The sequence below is a fragment of the Ceratocystis lukuohia genome (genome assembly GCF_044167205.1).
Source record: "Ceratocystis lukuohia strain C4212 chromosome Unknown Supercontig3_pilon, whole genome shotgun sequence".
In the NCBI taxonomy this organism is placed as follows: Eukaryota; Fungi; Ascomycota; class Sordariomycetes; order Microascales; family Ceratocystidaceae; genus Ceratocystis; species Ceratocystis lukuohia.
Window position 1 is genome coordinate 3,740,240 of NW_027263522.1, and position 16,168 is coordinate 3,756,407.

General features: G+C 44.4%; 3 protein-coding genes across 3 annotated transcripts; all 3 read right to left on the bottom strand.

Moving 5' to 3' along the window:
* Positions 1–292: 292 nt before the first annotated feature.
* On the bottom strand, positions 293–904 carry HOO65_030944 (uncharacterized protein; the record flags this gene model as incomplete). The annotated part of the gene is made up of 1 exon (XM_071000534.1): positions 293–904. The coding sequence occupies one exon, from the start codon at positions 902–904 to the stop codon at positions 293–295; it is 612 nt and encodes a 203-aa protein (XP_070860623.1).
* A 7,089-nt stretch (positions 905–7,993) lies between these two features.
* HOO65_030945 (uncharacterized protein) lies at positions 7,994–8,596 on the bottom strand (the record flags this gene model as incomplete). The annotated part of the gene is made up of 1 exon (XM_071000535.1): positions 7,994–8,596. The coding sequence occupies one exon, from the start codon at positions 8,594–8,596 to the stop codon at positions 7,994–7,996; it is 603 nt and encodes a 200-aa protein (XP_070860624.1).
* A 6,685-nt stretch (positions 8,597–15,281) lies between these two features.
* HOO65_030946 (uncharacterized protein) lies at positions 15,282–15,884 on the bottom strand (the record flags this gene model as incomplete). Its single annotated transcript, XM_071000536.1, has 1 exon — positions 15,282–15,884. One exon carries the CDS (start codon positions 15,882–15,884, stop codon positions 15,282–15,284), a length of 603 nt encoding a protein of 200 aa, XP_070860625.1.
* Between the last annotated feature and the right edge of the window lie 284 nt (positions 15,885–16,168).

Below are 16,168 nucleotides of genomic sequence, written 5' to 3' on the forward strand. Positions count from 1 at the left end.
ATATTCAACCCAGACTCTGAACTTTTATTCATTTCACTTACAGGATCACAATATATTGCATTACCTCGAGGTTCACGCATAAGTGCGGCCAGTGAAAAAGAGGCTAAGTGGATATCGCACACAATAACCTTTACAAAGCAAGCTAGACGGGATGATGGGTAGTCTTGTATTTGTCCCCGAGCTATGTCTATGAGATATCAGGCTTGTTTTTGGCTAATTGGGGGGGGGGGAGTGGAAACACGATACCACGTACAAAGCAAGCCTCCTAGATGCTGCGGTCTTCTACTACCTCTCATTCATCATCATCGTCCTCGTCTCCTTCCATAAAAAGATTGACCCTAATCCATCTTCCATCGCTGCCATCTCTGCCAATGTCGAAACCCGTAATGTACATTCCTTCGGTTTCCTTAAACTCGGTGCAAATGTCAATAGCTTCTGACCCAAATGTGGTTTCGCGCAAATCTTGGTGGGCAGTATCGTCTCTTGCAATTTTGATTTCGGGAATGCCTTCATCTGCATTGGGATCATATCCAAACGCCTGGAAGATATTGTTGAAAGTACTGACGTCGGACATTTCGTTAACGTCGTAGTACTTGATCCGTTGCAGCCGTCCTGCGCTGAGTTTAGCTTCGCGCTCCCAGATGCTCAGCAGGGCTTCATTGGAGTCAAGCACATTATGCTCATTGAGCATTTCCGAAACTGCGACGTATCTGCCTTCTTGAGAAACATAGACTTCCGCAAAGAAACCACCGGGTCCTTTGACTTGATTCCAACCATTTCCTGATGGGGTGAATTCGAGTCCAAGAACGTGGGCATAGTGAACTACTCTTGTTCTTTCTGCTGCAATTTGAGTGCAGAATATGGTAATCATAAAGACTAGTGGGGGAAAGCCTGGAAGCCACATGGTATTTGGGTGTGCACAAAGAAACGAGATAGAGCGGGGTGGAATGAGCAAAGGCTGCAGTAAAAGGATAGATGAGAAAGTAGGATGGGCGATGGGAGGCACTGAGCTTTCCAACTATCATCTCGTCGTTGTTGGCGCCGTGCCAGATTTATAGAAAAGCTGTCTCTGGTTGAATTGGATCTTACCCTTCCCATCCATACTATCATCGTTCTTCCCGACTGGCTGCTCTCGAATCTCAAGCCACAAACCACCAATATCAAGTTACTAAGTTTGACGTAATAGAGTCAGGGTTGGTTTGCATGTTGGGAACGAGCCACCTCCTAGAGACAAACAAAAAACATGGAAAGAGAAAGCTCATGGCAATGGGGCTAGGACTAGACACAAATAACACGGATATTGTCAAAGTAGATGCTTCTATTATCGTTAACCCAGTCGTCTTTACCCTGTGGTTTCTTTTTGACTGGTGGGACAAGTTGTTTTTGGCTCTCACAACCCTCCTATCTACATTTGATGACCGGCATGGCTTTGGCGTTCTTGGCCGCGGAGTAGTCCGTGAGATTCACGTTGCATTGACATCAGTTTCTTTTACTTTTCGTTGGATGGGAGGCGTAAGCGAGCGACGGCGTATACTGCGCTACACTGTACTATGCTGTGTTGTGTTGAAGTGGGAACAATGAGATAGTGGGACGGCTTCCCAATGAACTTTCATTGGCCTTTGGCAATGCCTGAGAGAGCTTTCTTCTGCAGTCTGTCATGCAATGGTGACGGTGGGACTTGCAAAGCACCCTTGAATATAGACATGTTTTAGCTGACTTAGCCAACTGAAAAGGGCATTATTGGTGGTGGAACTGGACTCAACAGGATCTTCTAGCCGGCACAAGTACGTGATGCCTTAGGGTGCCATGGGTGCTCGAGGATCTTAATACCTGCGATGATTAATTTTACTTCATCAGATAGATTATGGTGTTTCTATTGCGAATTTAAATCGGAGGGTTGATAAAAGTGCGTCGCCCCCTTGTGTTTTATGAAAGGTCGCATTAAGTTTGCTAGGAATCTGGTCCGCCAAGAGACTAGAGTATTGAAGTTTCAGAACAGTAAGCCTCCGTGCACTACTAAGAATTGACAAGCTGCTTTCTATTGACTAAATATTCTCGACGATCATGGCAAAGACACGAATATGGAAATACAGATGGGAAGGTAGAAGCAAGGACATTTGTGCAAATCGTAGGCTGAAATGATCGATAGGCGAGAGAGTTTACTAGGTGAAGAGCAAAACTAGAGCATGAATAATAGCCTCTCCCTAGAGGCTGGCTAGCAACAAGGAAAAGGATCCATGTGTGTTGTATGCTGTCTTTGATGACATGAATACCATGTTTCGCAATGTCTACAGGCCTAAGTGCTACTATAGAAGATCCAAACAGTAGCAGCTGTGTATATGCTGAGTGTTCCCATTAGAAGCTCTAGATAGGGGTGGGTTCCCTGCTCCCACATTCCACTCCCCATCTCATGAATACCTCATCAAGGGAATACCTACCCCCTCCAACTCGGCAATGATTGATCACTCAGCTAAATAAGTGGTCCTGCATAAACTAAAAACTGCGGTACTATAGATAGCATGCCTCTCAACAGGGCAATATATCAATCGGGAAAAAAGCCCTGTGCCCTGAGCCCCGTGCCGCAAGACACGCCTGTCCAAGAACGTCACTGATGCTTTCCTTTCTTCTCGCGGCAGAATGGATCATCAGCGTACCGGCGTTGGGGGTGGTGCACTTGGACCTTTCTAGATGTTGGCTACTTTGAACTTGAATATCAGAATGCGTGTGTTACTCAAGAGTCACACTATTTGTGCCACCCATGTACCTCGGTAAATACTGACTTTTTCCACCCCAATCTCCGGAAAGGTCTGTGGATGAAATACTTCAGTAGAAGTCTGTCTCCCTATATCTCGGCGGCTCTTCATGGCCGGATCTTTGCAATAGTCCCGATCCTATTTCGGCCCCATTTCAGTACTTGTAAATAAAGGACCTTATGTACTGAAAGTAAGAATACCTGTGGTAAGAATAATATCATTCGTAGGATAATCCTTGTATTGTTAACGTCAGGATAACCATGTGGACTAGAAATCACGCAACTTTACTTTCTTCCATTTGGTGAACCAATTCGGAATCACCAAATATGGCTCAGGCTCAACCCAGCAGCGGAAGTAATATACTTCTTGCTCTTCAAGTCCTTCAAAGTTACCTAAAGTTAACCCTTCGACAGGCCGCAAGGACACAAGCAGTGCACTATTATAAGTCATCCCGCCAGCATGATAGTATCCAGCTCCGGCATGACTGGATTCTTAAATCACGCAAACCACCCGATCGAGATAGATGAATAGATCATTGCCAAGTTGATTCTTGACCTGAAGTCGCTAGAATTTGCTCCGCAACTGCGTGGTGTTGAAGAAATGACTAAAAAGCTGTTCACCGACCGCGACGTGTCACCTGGGCTTCCAACCTTAACGAGACTAGTTTCATGGCAGGCCTGATTGCCTTCCGATGCTTCGGAGGCATCTGCAATTAATTTACATAAGAGATAATAGGCGAAGCCTCTTTACTATGGCTTTTTTACAGATCAAATGACTCACTCTCATTGGATCCCTGATCATCAAGCATGATATGATGCACCTTATAAGCCGGCCAGAAAAGGTATACAGACCTTCAACATAGATAACAGTTGCTCATTAATTGGCCGTTGTTCCTGGCATTCCAAAACATAGTATCTTCGCACATGTTCCACAAAGCTCTTCTTTTGGCAGAGCCGATCCTTTTTGGCCACGACTCCTCGGCAGATCAACCATTACCTGCTAGTCCATGTCCTTCTGGTCAGGTGGATCTCTCTCTTCATGTTGAACTATCCTACATATTGCCTATCTATGTCTGTTCGCTTTCTGCCGCATGCTAAGAACCTCATTTGACCGTCCAAGTGGCTGGTCCTTGATCTTTCATAATCTCATCCACTGCATTCTTACTTCTATTCCCTTTGAGGACTGCATTAGCGTCTCTGCAATGGACGCTAGAGAGTTACCTTAGAGTCTTCCTATTCGTAAGATGGCGAATGAAAGACTCTTGTTTCGACTCGAAAATGTGCAGTTCATGGTAGGTGGATAGAAGCACTCTCGACCAATATGTTTTAGGGACTTTTTCACGGAAAGTTAGTGAGACCATCAACAGCACATACCTGGGCATTAGGGGTTTGAATGGACGATGTCCTTTGTGCTCTTTGCTCGCCCAATAGTTCCTTATGACCGAGGCATAACAAGCCCTCTGTTTTACCCACTTTCGAGCAGGACTTTAAGAGGTCTTATTTACCTAGGGGCTTTGAACTCACTTTGCTTTGTTTGCCTTATCCTGTGATGAGCTATCCCTAGCATACGAGTTGTGGATATATCCCACTATTTATCCATTGCCGAGAAACCACTGGTTCAATAATCACTTATTTCCTCCTTCTAGGACATTCTAGCAGTAGATATTAGGAGGACGTACTGAATGTCCTGTGAAGAAGAGGAAGAAGGAATAAGTGATTATTGAAGTTGTTCTATGTCTATCTAGGTCTAGTCCTAGGGACGGATCTCAGCCGGTTTATATATCCATCACTACCATGTTCTAGATCAAGCACATGGGCCTTAGAAGAAGACCCTTAATGTCTGCTGCTAACCCTAACGACTAAGCGAACTAGATCAGGGTCAGCGATCCTGGTAACCCTGACTTAGGTCACTGACACGCTTAATATCTACTGTTGAGTCTTAGTTGAGGCGTAGATCGGAACTGATTTATATATTCCTCACAATAATGTCTGGACCAAACAAACGGTCTTGTCAAGGCCCCTTATCACTATTACTGACCCTGATGTTTGGCCAAAATTAGTCTGGAGCAACAATCCTGATAGCCCTGCCTCAAAATCCAACACTTACTATGGTTACACCAGTTTTTGTATCAGTATCAGGAGTTTAGACGTGGTGATAATATATGTTTTACGAAAAGGCTAGTCTTAGCAAGGGAGTTTCTCAGTCACTTACAGCAATGATACTCCAAGCGAAGAAATTTAGCTGAGAAGTTCAAATTTCTATACATACACAACATAGGTATTTTGGAAACGCTCACTGGACCTCATTATTACAATATGTTTGTGTGGCTTATAAAAGAGAATAGAAGATTTCCAAGTGAGGTGGAAACAATGTGGACACAGTGGGCATAGTTCGTCACTCGGTACTTCCTTAGCCCCCTAGTTAGGCTCCCCTTACCCCTTATCGTATGGTAAAGGTTTTCCAGGCCCAGCACCATATATGATAGTACATGCATTTAGAACTGCGGACTTTCCCTTTCAACAAAAATGGATAGCATTAGCTGTGCGCGTCCAGCTTTAGAAGGAGGGCTGTTTTGATTTTTGAGATAACTCAACTGCTTTTACAACGCCTTTCCCTCAGATGCATTGGCCTTTACTTGTAAGCACTCGCTTGTGTTACAAGATCAACTTACTAAATCTACTCTCTCCTTTATCCATATTAATGCACGTGTTGTTTTACAGGAAATGTCATTGCATTACCTTGCCATACGCCTTACCCCAATGGTGTAACACGTAACATTTTAATCTCAAGGATGACATTACATACACGGTTCCCTGCTCTGCGAGAAGATGTTACAATTGCCTCTGTGATGTACTATGGAGAAATATCAAGGCACATCTTTACTTGTATTTCAGGGTGGCCTAGCTAGAACCTGGCTTCAGAGGTAGTGCTTAGAGAGCCTTTTAACCGCAAGGGCAGAGGCCACTGGCCCGCTCATAGTGTCACGGACAGGCAGGAAGGCTCTATGAGACTGACTTAACAGCTCAAAGACAGGACAGGCAGGACAGGTAGACAAGGACGAGGACAGAAAGTACAGTATATTCAGGACGGTAACAGATACCAGGAACAGAAGACAAGGACGTTGCTTGGGGAGCAACATTCAGGTAACAGAGACTGTGACAGTTATGCGGAAGACGCTAGCGTACCGTGACAAGCCACAGGAAGTGTTTGTATTGACTGTGAGGGCGGGGTGGGGCATGTCTGAAGCGCCACACAACAAAGAATACCAAGAAACCGGATCTCAAAGTTTACTCAGGGCTGGCATTTAGCTAGAGGGCTCTACATTGGCGAGTTGCATTTCAAGCTGTTTTGACCCAGAAACAAATGACTTACTATTATTGGACTAGCCATATCTTCATTCACTGGCGTAACGGTGCACAAAGACACGTGACCCATCATCCATCTAGACACACGCCCCATGCCTTCAAAGCGAGTGCTGATGTTTTGTGGCTGAAGACCCACCAAGAGGGTTGCGCCTTGTCGCAAATTGCTGTGAAGTGTATTGATTTTCTATTGGTTTATTAAAGGGTTGAGTTCTTTCACTATGCACAACTAGGCCGGAGTATTTATGCACAGGTTTACCCAGTGTTAATCCGACTGAGGACAGATTCTCCACAACACAAATCGTCAGGGCTTTGTGCATGGAAAAGCAAATCATGAGGTGCTAGAAAGGAAAGCGTGAGGATAAAAAGTTTATTCGCACCCCCCGCGCCCCACCCCCCATAACTCCGAGGTAAGACCAAGACCCTCTTACCCGCTCCTCCTGTGGCTGAAGGCCCATAAAAAAGTAGCCCTAGCACAGAGTTACAAAAGGGTAGGGGAAGAAAATGAGACTCAGAATATAGATAGGAATCAGGTAAATTTGTCAGAATATAGGTCCAGTAATCCCATTAAGTTTTCTTGCAGATCTATCTTTTCCCTCATTCCCAAGTTTCATTACCCCTTTTCTTATGTGGAGACCTCCCTGATAAGGAGCTTGTTCTTATCGGTTTATCCGGACTTCAGCCGGGGTCTTCTGGGGGGGGGGGGTCCACTTCCAACCATTGGCCAAAACAAAAAAAAGAAACATATATTGCAGGGTGTCAGTATGCTTTTCTTCAAAAGCACTACATACAGATGCCGACCTTAGGACGCAAGGTGATGCAGACTAGACTAACCTGACTCGTGGAATCAGTCAAGACAGGCCCTGATTTCAGCCCCGTCGCCACTTGCTCTTCATCTTGAGACTAACTGCTCTGCAGATGCAGAAGCCCATACGATGGCATTTCCAAACAAAGATACACTTGGCCGTCTTCCACGACTTCAAAATTAGCATAAATCCGAGAGCCTAGCAAAGAAGAATCTAGTGGAGTTAGTCCAACCAGCTATCCTCTTTGGAATTCCCAAAATTTCGCTACTCTGTAAGATTGTAGCTTACGCGCGCGGAATGACATCGAATTCTCGGGATTTTAAAGCTCAGACCACCTCGACATATATTGCAGTTATGTAAGAACATGGTGGACAAGGTAAGCTGTGACTAACTGTTATATTTTGTTTGTTAGTGTCGTGTTTAAGCTTAAACTCCCTTTGCGAGAGTATGTTGTATGGGCAAATCTCGTGTCCCTAGGCAATGGTCAAGAAGTCGTGGCTAGAGACTAGAGCTTATGCGTATTTTTGTACCTATGGTCTTACGATCTGCAACAATCTAATCTGTTGAGCCTACTACTCTTTCTGTCTTTGGTACATTTCCCTTTACCTGCTCTTTGCTGGTCAAGCTATGTCTTCCCAGCCCCATGTTTTCAATTTCGACCCCCAATTCATCTCGCGCGTGTTGCCGCAATGTAGATTTAGTTTCGTACTACCTTGACAGTTCACACATAGTGTAGCCTATGGGAATAAAGCCAAGGCGACACTATCAACATGAATTCTGACAACGTAAGTAGGAAGGATACTGGCTGGTCTTATATCAATCACCTAGTTCTATCTGTATATGGTCTAACGGGCCTGTTTTCGGCAACCGAGAGGGTGGAAACACGTTACCGTGGAAAAAAACACCCTTCTAGCTCGCTCTCCGCTTCTATATACTCCCAGTTCACCAACATATGATTCCCCTTTCTCTGCCGCTTCAAGTCTGTGATATTTAAGGAATATCATTACTGTCTCTGAAACGGATTGAGACTAGACAAAGCCAGATTTTAGGGCCATTTGATAATGAATCAATCTTAATGATTCATTTCAAAGTTGACCCTGATCCATCTTTCATTGTAGCCTTCCCTACCAATATCGAAAGACTCAATATATAATCCATCAGTTTCCTCGAACTCAGTGCAAATGTCAATAGCATCTGACCCAAATGTAGTTGTGCGCAAAGACTTCCATTGATCCTTGTAGAGATCGTTGTCCCTTTCAATAGAGATCTCGGGAATGCCCTCATCTTGACTGGGGTCATAGTCGAATGCCGTGAAAATATCATCGAAAATGCTAACATCAGACTCCTCATTAACGTCGTAGTACTTGATGCGCCGGAGTTGTCCTGCACTGAGGCCACTCTCGCGCTCCCAGATGCTTAGCAGAGCTTCGTAGGAGTCAAATATCCCACCCGGATTTAGCATCTGCGAAACCGAAATGTACTTGTCTTGTCTAGAGACGTAGACTTCTGCAAAGAAGTCGCCAGGACCTTTTACTTGTTTCCAGCCCTTCTCCGGTTTGGAGAACTCGAGTTTAAGAGTTGTAGCATAGCGAACAGCTCTGTCTCTTTCTGCAGCAGCTAGGGTGCAGAGTATGGCAGCCATAAAGACTAGGTGAGGAAATCCTGAGAACCACATGGTAGCAAATCGTATGCAAATGTGTAAAATGAAGTACAGTAGAGTGAGCCAAGATTGTAGTAAGAAAAATGTAGGGTGAAGGGTGAAGGATGCTGAGATTTCCAACCATCAAATCGTCGTCGAGGCTGCGCTGGCTTTATACTCAAGGCACCCTTCATTTTGTAGGTGCTTCCTCCTCTAGTCTGTTCTGCTTATTCTGGTTTGCTGCTTTTCGACTCACTGCACCCGAATCTTGGGTCCAAAATGCCAATATCAAGTTACCAAGTTTGACATAACAGAATTAGCCTGGATAGGTTTACATGGTGGGAACGAGCCACCCTGCAATGATCAACAAAATGGTGGTACGAGGAAGTTCATACTAATAGGGTCGGAGGTTCATTGATCGCTATGTGCTATGCAAATACTGCTAACAAGATAAGCTCTGTCGGCTTAACCATGTGCTATCCTCAAGATGCGGAACAACTTGTCTTGACTCTGACAATCCCCCCCAATGCCAGTGCACATGGGTAAAATTGCCCACTCCTTCACAACTAACATGGCTTTAGCGCTCTTCTACCGTGAAGCAGCTCGTGGGTTGAATAATATATTGACGGGGATCCTAAAATGCATGGAAAGCGTTAGCGAGCGACAGCGCCTATATTCGGGGTTAAGACTCCTACTGAAACACGGAACTCTATCGGCCTCCGTTCTAGAGCAGGACAAATCATACATGACATATGTTTATCAGATATGTTGCCGATGTACTTTCCATATAGGAACTACTATTCCTAAATTAAGCCAGTTTTAGTTTTGCATGAAATGCGGTTCATATTTAATAGAATGTATTCTATCGCTTAAAAACAAGGCGTAATATCTGCAATCTGGGAGCATGAGTTGGTATTTTGCCTGCCAGCCTTTCTGTGCCACTATCGTCGTAGCTTTTATACTCGCCGTCTTTATTTTTCGCAGACTCCGGTTCAACAAGAACTTCCCGACTATCAGTAATCCGCCCCTAGAGGCTTATCGACCAGCACAGCAAGTTTCTCCCTACTCCGCATGTTCAAAGGCCCATTTGCTCACCAACTTGTAAGCATTACCTAAAATCAGTATCCTACCACAAATGCCTGATAAATAATCCTCTCTAAACTTTCAACAGCTATAGGCAGGCACAAGCAACCTTGTAAGCAAAAGGTCCTTGAAAATACGCCAATATGCTTGAGCAAGCATAACACTTGGGTCTGGTCCCTAGTCTCCCCCAGTTTGGCGTGCAGGTGGTGATATGTCTCAGTAGGCCGAAGACTTTACTCATATGCGCAGAGCTAGAACTAACTGCACTATAGTTCCTCCATCTAGGTTTTGCTGTAGTAAAGACAACCTAAGACTACTTTACTGTGATGCTGGGTTTCTAATTCTGGCATATCTCAAGTTTTACATGTCAAGCGCTATACTGCACTACGCTGTGCTGTGATGTGTACCCTGATCACTTGGCCATCTATCTACCTGCGTTATGTAGATCAAAGTGTTGATAGTATATTGCATTTGACTTTTCAAGGGCCACCCTTTGATAAAAGCAGGTCTACGCTTCAACTAAATGGAGCAGATTGTGAGGAACTTCCTTGTATTGAGTTTCATGTTTATGAGGAAGACTACAAGCCGCAGAGAGTATTCTAGTATAATGCGGCAGTACATTAGTTTTGCAAAGCACTTCCCTCATTTCCCTTATCCACTTCTAGTAAAGTCTAGGAGGCTTGCCCCTATAGTGTTTAACGTGATAGTTGAGACATCACATACAAAGACCGCTTTTTCGTCGACAGCAGTTACTTTGGCTGACTAAATAGCGTTATCAATGCCAAAGCCAGGTTCGTAAAGGCTTTCAATCTGCCTCTCTAGCTAATGCTTTAACAAACAATAAACAATAGATGCCCCTATCCCCCATACCTATAGCCACAAGGTGCTGGGTGCTGGTTGAGTCAAGCCATCACTCTCTTTTGCTAGTAAGCCGTGACACGTAGTCAGTAGTTTGAATAAATATTACATAACATTTTGCTAAAACCAAGTTGCCGTGTCAAGATACGAAAGAATTATAGGCTATCAAGACATAACTCAACTCTTAACTATTCTCGACAGGGCTCTGGTCAAGACGCCTCGATCCCTAATGAGCTTCATCTCGTATAAGAATTAGCACAAAAAATGTAGTAATTGTGGTACCGTTCCTTTTCAGAGGTTACTGGTAAAGCTGGGTACACTAAGCAAGCCTAACAACCCCCAATTCCACCTAAGAACTTAGAAAGTCAAGTACTTTTCTCACATACCACAAAGACATTGGCCTGTACACTGCTTCCTGAAGTCTCCGACAATTCGTTATAACTACAGAGTTTCATTATTACCTACTACGTCCGTAGAGATCAGAATGTATTAGTTTTAGCTATTAGATATGCTAGCCATAAAAAAGAGGCAACGTACATGATAAGTGATCGTCCCCCCCCCCCCCCCCCCACCCTCCAACCACCATCCCCTATCTTTCAAGTAAAGTTTCTCCGCTACAGATCATTCCATTATCAATTAATGAGGCAACTATCAATCTTATCTTCCAAGCCCTTAAGAAACACCCTCGATAATGTCTCTATTGAGCTTCAGAGATCTACAAGGCCTCTCATAGAACTCTACGACGCCGACGCAATGGTATCACTTCATGACGCGATACCACCCCTAACTGGCAGAGACTCTCCGATCTTAAGGAGCAGATTATTGTTCAGTTCATTCTAGACCTGGATTCACCAGGATTGCCCCCACGGCTGCATGGTGTTGAAGAAATGGCCAACCGCCTGCTCGCTGGGCTTCTAACTTCGCCAAGCGGCAACCAGACCTTAAGCTGTCTTTGAACCGTAAATACGATTACCGGAGAGCCAAATGTGAAGATCAGACCATTATCCGCAAAGGCTCGTGGAGAACATGACCGTGAAATACAAGATGAACCTAGTGGATATCTACAATTTTGACGAGACTTGCTTTATGACGGGCGCCTAAGCTTTTAGATGGTATAGATACTTCACTCCAGATTCCCAAAGCCCAGGATAGCACTGTAATGCTTTTGACTGATTTTGGGCTTCATTAATTCATGTTCAGAATAGGAGTTGACCGTCTTTTGTTGATCCCGGAGTTAAGTAGCATGTCAGCATTAGGACTTGAGAAGTGTCTTGGCACTTGAAAGCCGAAGATATATTTTCGTTGCACCCTCTATTGTAGTCCCATAGCAACATGGGTACAACGGGTATGTTTTTGCTGCACAGCGCTTCATTATGCCACCCCTTCAATACGAAACCTGTTGTTCTCCGTGGCTGACGACCCACGAAAGGGTTAACACCATCCGTCCAATCGCCAAACACGTCGACCAGCATGTCGCACGCGCATTCATCCATGACCTGGTGAGTGTCCAGGATGTCGATGATCTCTTGTATCGCCTTGACGCGCTCATCCCTCGTGAGCGATGAGCCCATCTGCGTCGTGGCCTGTCTACCTGACATCTCGGACAGTTGACTTAGGATGGCTGTGCGTGTATTGGGGCTTCCTTGGCTGCTCTCGTCGCTCATAGTCCGGGGGAGTTTCGTTGCGGGGTCGTTGTTGAAAAGTTTGCTTTGAGGGTTGTCTTTTCGGAATTCCGTAACCTTGCTGTTTAGAACTCTACCGAGAACTGATCAGTGTGGGAACAATCTACTGAATTCAGTTATATCACTTTCGAAGTCACTCGTGATCCTGTACAGCCGCACGTGGAACCGTGCTGGTATACAGATTGATCGAAATGGTGAAGCTTGCTTTTCTATTCTTTCTCTAAAGCGGTAAGTTCTTCCATCATGCACACTTAAGCTGGAGTATTCAGGCCCGAGTTTACCCAGGGCTAACCCGACAATAGGCAGATCCCCCACAATACCCATCATCCTGTGAGAACCAACTTAGCGAGTAGTCTGAGTCTTTAGTGAAGACTTAGGTGCGGGAGCGTGTATAAAGTTGATCTTGTATTGTCTGTTCTCTGTCTTCTAACGAGTGATTGTACGAGCTACTTAAATACCTGGAAGTGAACCCCTTCTCCAAACCATACCTGTCCTTGTGACTGAATCTCCAACCATTAGTTCACGATTAGTAGTTGGAGAATATGATTGTGACGTATGAAGAGTAGTCACGAGGGAAAGATGTGACATGGGTGATTTCATCCAACACTATGAATCATGCCCATCACAAAGCTATTCTTGTCAACATTATAGATATTATCTGATCAGATGCCATACTTTGCAATTGTGATCACCACAAGTGTGCAATAGTTATGGGTAGTAGCTGGGTCTTTACACTGAGCTCTCTGGTACTTATACTTCTGAAAACAAAACATGTCTTGAGCACTACTTGTCGCCTGACGAAGTTTGAAGCTCAAGGTCGGGTTCTGCAAGCAGTTTTGGGTTATTTTGAAAGGCTTGAAGGGTGAGAAGCACTCTATCGTCATAATTAGCCTGTGATATGCTGGGTGGTTGAGAATCAGTTGATTAAATAGAGAAGGTGTACGTTGAGGGATTTTTGTTTCACCCGCTATGCTGTTTCACTCACTATACATGCACGTTATAGAGAAAACATGACACAGGATTCAAGAGAGATAAAACTCAAGAAAAATCAAAGTACATGTGCAGTGGGTTGAATGGCAACCGAGTGAAACAAAAATCTTAACCTTCTTCCTAGAAATCCTAGTAAAAACGCGACAAGCCATTTAATTAATCCAAATGCTTCACTTTACCTTCCCCATGTGTCTGGTCTGAATTCCTGCCAGACATGTTCTGTGGTGATTTTGCATGAAGAACTTCAATTTAGTCTATCTACACAATTTCCTGGCAGTGCCACAGTGTGGCTGAGAAACCACATCACTTCATGTTCTCGCATTATGACTAGGCTTGTCACGGACATCACAATGCCGAACCTCCGGCGGCTTAGCATCGCATTTGCTTGTTCAAGGAAGGTCCTTTGCCCTGGCCTCTAGTAAGCTAACCTCATGCATAACTATCTTTGCTCCTTCAGAAGACAGCCTTATAGCTTCTAGAATTGACTCTGGAGAGCTACTTTGATTTGACGTCTTGTAACTCGTCTCTCGGGGTGATCTGACTGAGATTGAGCCTCAAGCATGGTTGTTGGGGTTTTTGAGACCCATGAGGCCAGGGGTTCAGCCTCCTCCTGAGGCAGTGTTGGAGTCCATAGCTGCACATCAAGCCTCGAGACCACTCTTTTTGGGCCAGCAAGAACAAGCCCGGCCCATGTGAAGGCTCACTTGATGTTTTGCTCCGTTATAGTAGCCTGAAATGTGATTTAGGATGCTGGGAAGAACTTAGTCTTAGAGATGTAGTTTATAGAGCATCTAATCAAATCGTCTATTTTTCGACCGTAAGCATCCCTAAGCACACCAAAGGACTTGACATCAAGGGGCTGACGCAAACGAGACGAACGAAGTGGCATACAAAGCCTAATGACCTCGTTCTCCTCGTGGTATCTCTCGAATACAATTCAGTAGTGACTTTTATGGCCGGCAAGGATCAAGAGACGATAGAGGACAACTGATCGATTGGTTAGGGCATGGGCCACCCAACGGAGCTGTGGTGGGTGCAGCAAGGCTGGGCATGATGTGAGGGCCTGTCAGGTAGTTTCTATGCCATCTAGACAAGAGTATGGCAAGCAATTTAATTCATGAGATAGTTGGTTGTGGTTTTATTGCGATCTAAGATTTCATAGTCAAGACTTTTGACTCACTCACTTGACTAACACCCACTTCACTAACCCACTCATTTATCACACACATTATATTATTGTTTATGAACAACTAAATTCTAAATGTCTTCACAGCATTGTGTGTCACATGTCTATGTCACATTTTCACCAGATGTTATTCCGATTGCAGCCCTAAAGCAATGGCCAAGGAGTGGAGGCAAGACACTAGGACCTACGTGTGTATTGTTACCTATGATCTTACGATCTGCAACACTCTACTCTATTGAGCCTACCACTGTTCCTGTCTTTGGTATTTCCCCCTTTGTCTGCTTTTTGCTAGTCAGGGCATATCTTGCTAGCTATTGATTTTCAATTTTGACTCTCAATTCACATCATATGTTTTGCTGCAGGATTGCAGTATAGATTTGTTTTGTACTACCTTGGCAGCTGACACTTAGTGTTGCGTGGCGCACTATCCAAGTTAAGTGGCGTCCCATACGTGCCCCACTTATTCATACCACTTTGTGGCTGAAGATCCATGATAGGGTTGACACCCTATCATAAATCCTCATGAATGAAGTCCAAGGACATGGTGTAGAAGTGAAACCTTGAGTAAATCTACTGATTGAAACATTAAGATCTATTCTACAGCCTATCACTAAAACTGGGATATTCACCATGCAAATCAGATAAAAGATAGTGGTTAATGTTATGTCTATCATGTAGTTCTATCAACATATGGGCTAGTAGGCTTATTTTCCACAACTGAAAGGGTGGAAACACATCACTGTGTACAAAACCACCCTTCTAGCTTACCATCTGCTTTGAGATATTCCCACTCCACCAACATATGACTTCCCTTTCTCTGCCCCTCTATGTCTGTGATATTTGAGGAATATAATTGTTGTCTCTAAAACGGACTGAGACTAGACAAGGCCGGATTTTAGAGTCATTCCATAATGAATCAATCTCAAGCAATCTTTTCCAAGTTGACCCTGATCCATCTTTTATTATAGTGTTCCATACCAATATCGAAAGACTCAATACGTAAACCTTCAGTCTCCTCGAACTCAGTGCAAATGTCAATAGCATCTGACCCAAACGAGGTTCTGCGCAAAGACTTCCATTGATACTCGTAGAGATCACTGTCCCTTTCAATAGAGATCTCGGGAATGCGGTCATCTTGACTGGGATCATAGTCGAATGCCGTGAAGATCTCATCAAAGATGTCAACATCAGACTCCTGATTAACGTCGTAGTACTTGATGCGCCGGAGTTGTCCTGCACTGAGGCCACTCTCACGCTCCCAGATGCTTAGCAGAGCTTCATAGGAGTCAAATATCTGACCCGGGTTTCGCATTTGCGAAACCAAAATGTACTTTTTTTCTTCAGAGACGAGGACGTCTGCAAAGAATTTGCCAGGACCTTTGACCTGTTTCCAGCCATCGTCCGGTCTGGAGAACTCAAGTTCAAGCTCACTAGCAGAGCTAACAACTCTGTTTCTTTCTGCAGCAGCTAGGGAACAGAGCATAGCAGCCATAAAGGCTAGGCGAGGAAGGCCCGAGAACCACATGGTAGTAAATCGCGTGCAAATGTGTACAATGAGGTATAGAAGAGTGAGCCAAGGTTGTAGTGAAATGGCAGTAGGAAAGTAGAATGAAGAATGTGTGATGAAAGAGGCTGAGCTATCCAACCATCAAATAGTTGTCAGGGCAGCGCTGGCTTTATACTCAAGATTCTCTTCATTTTGTAGGTGTTTACTGCTCTCATCCGCTCTCCTTGTTTTCGTATGCGGCTTTTCAACTTAATCCACTGGAATCTCCGGTCCAAAAATGCCAATATCAAGTTACCAAGTTT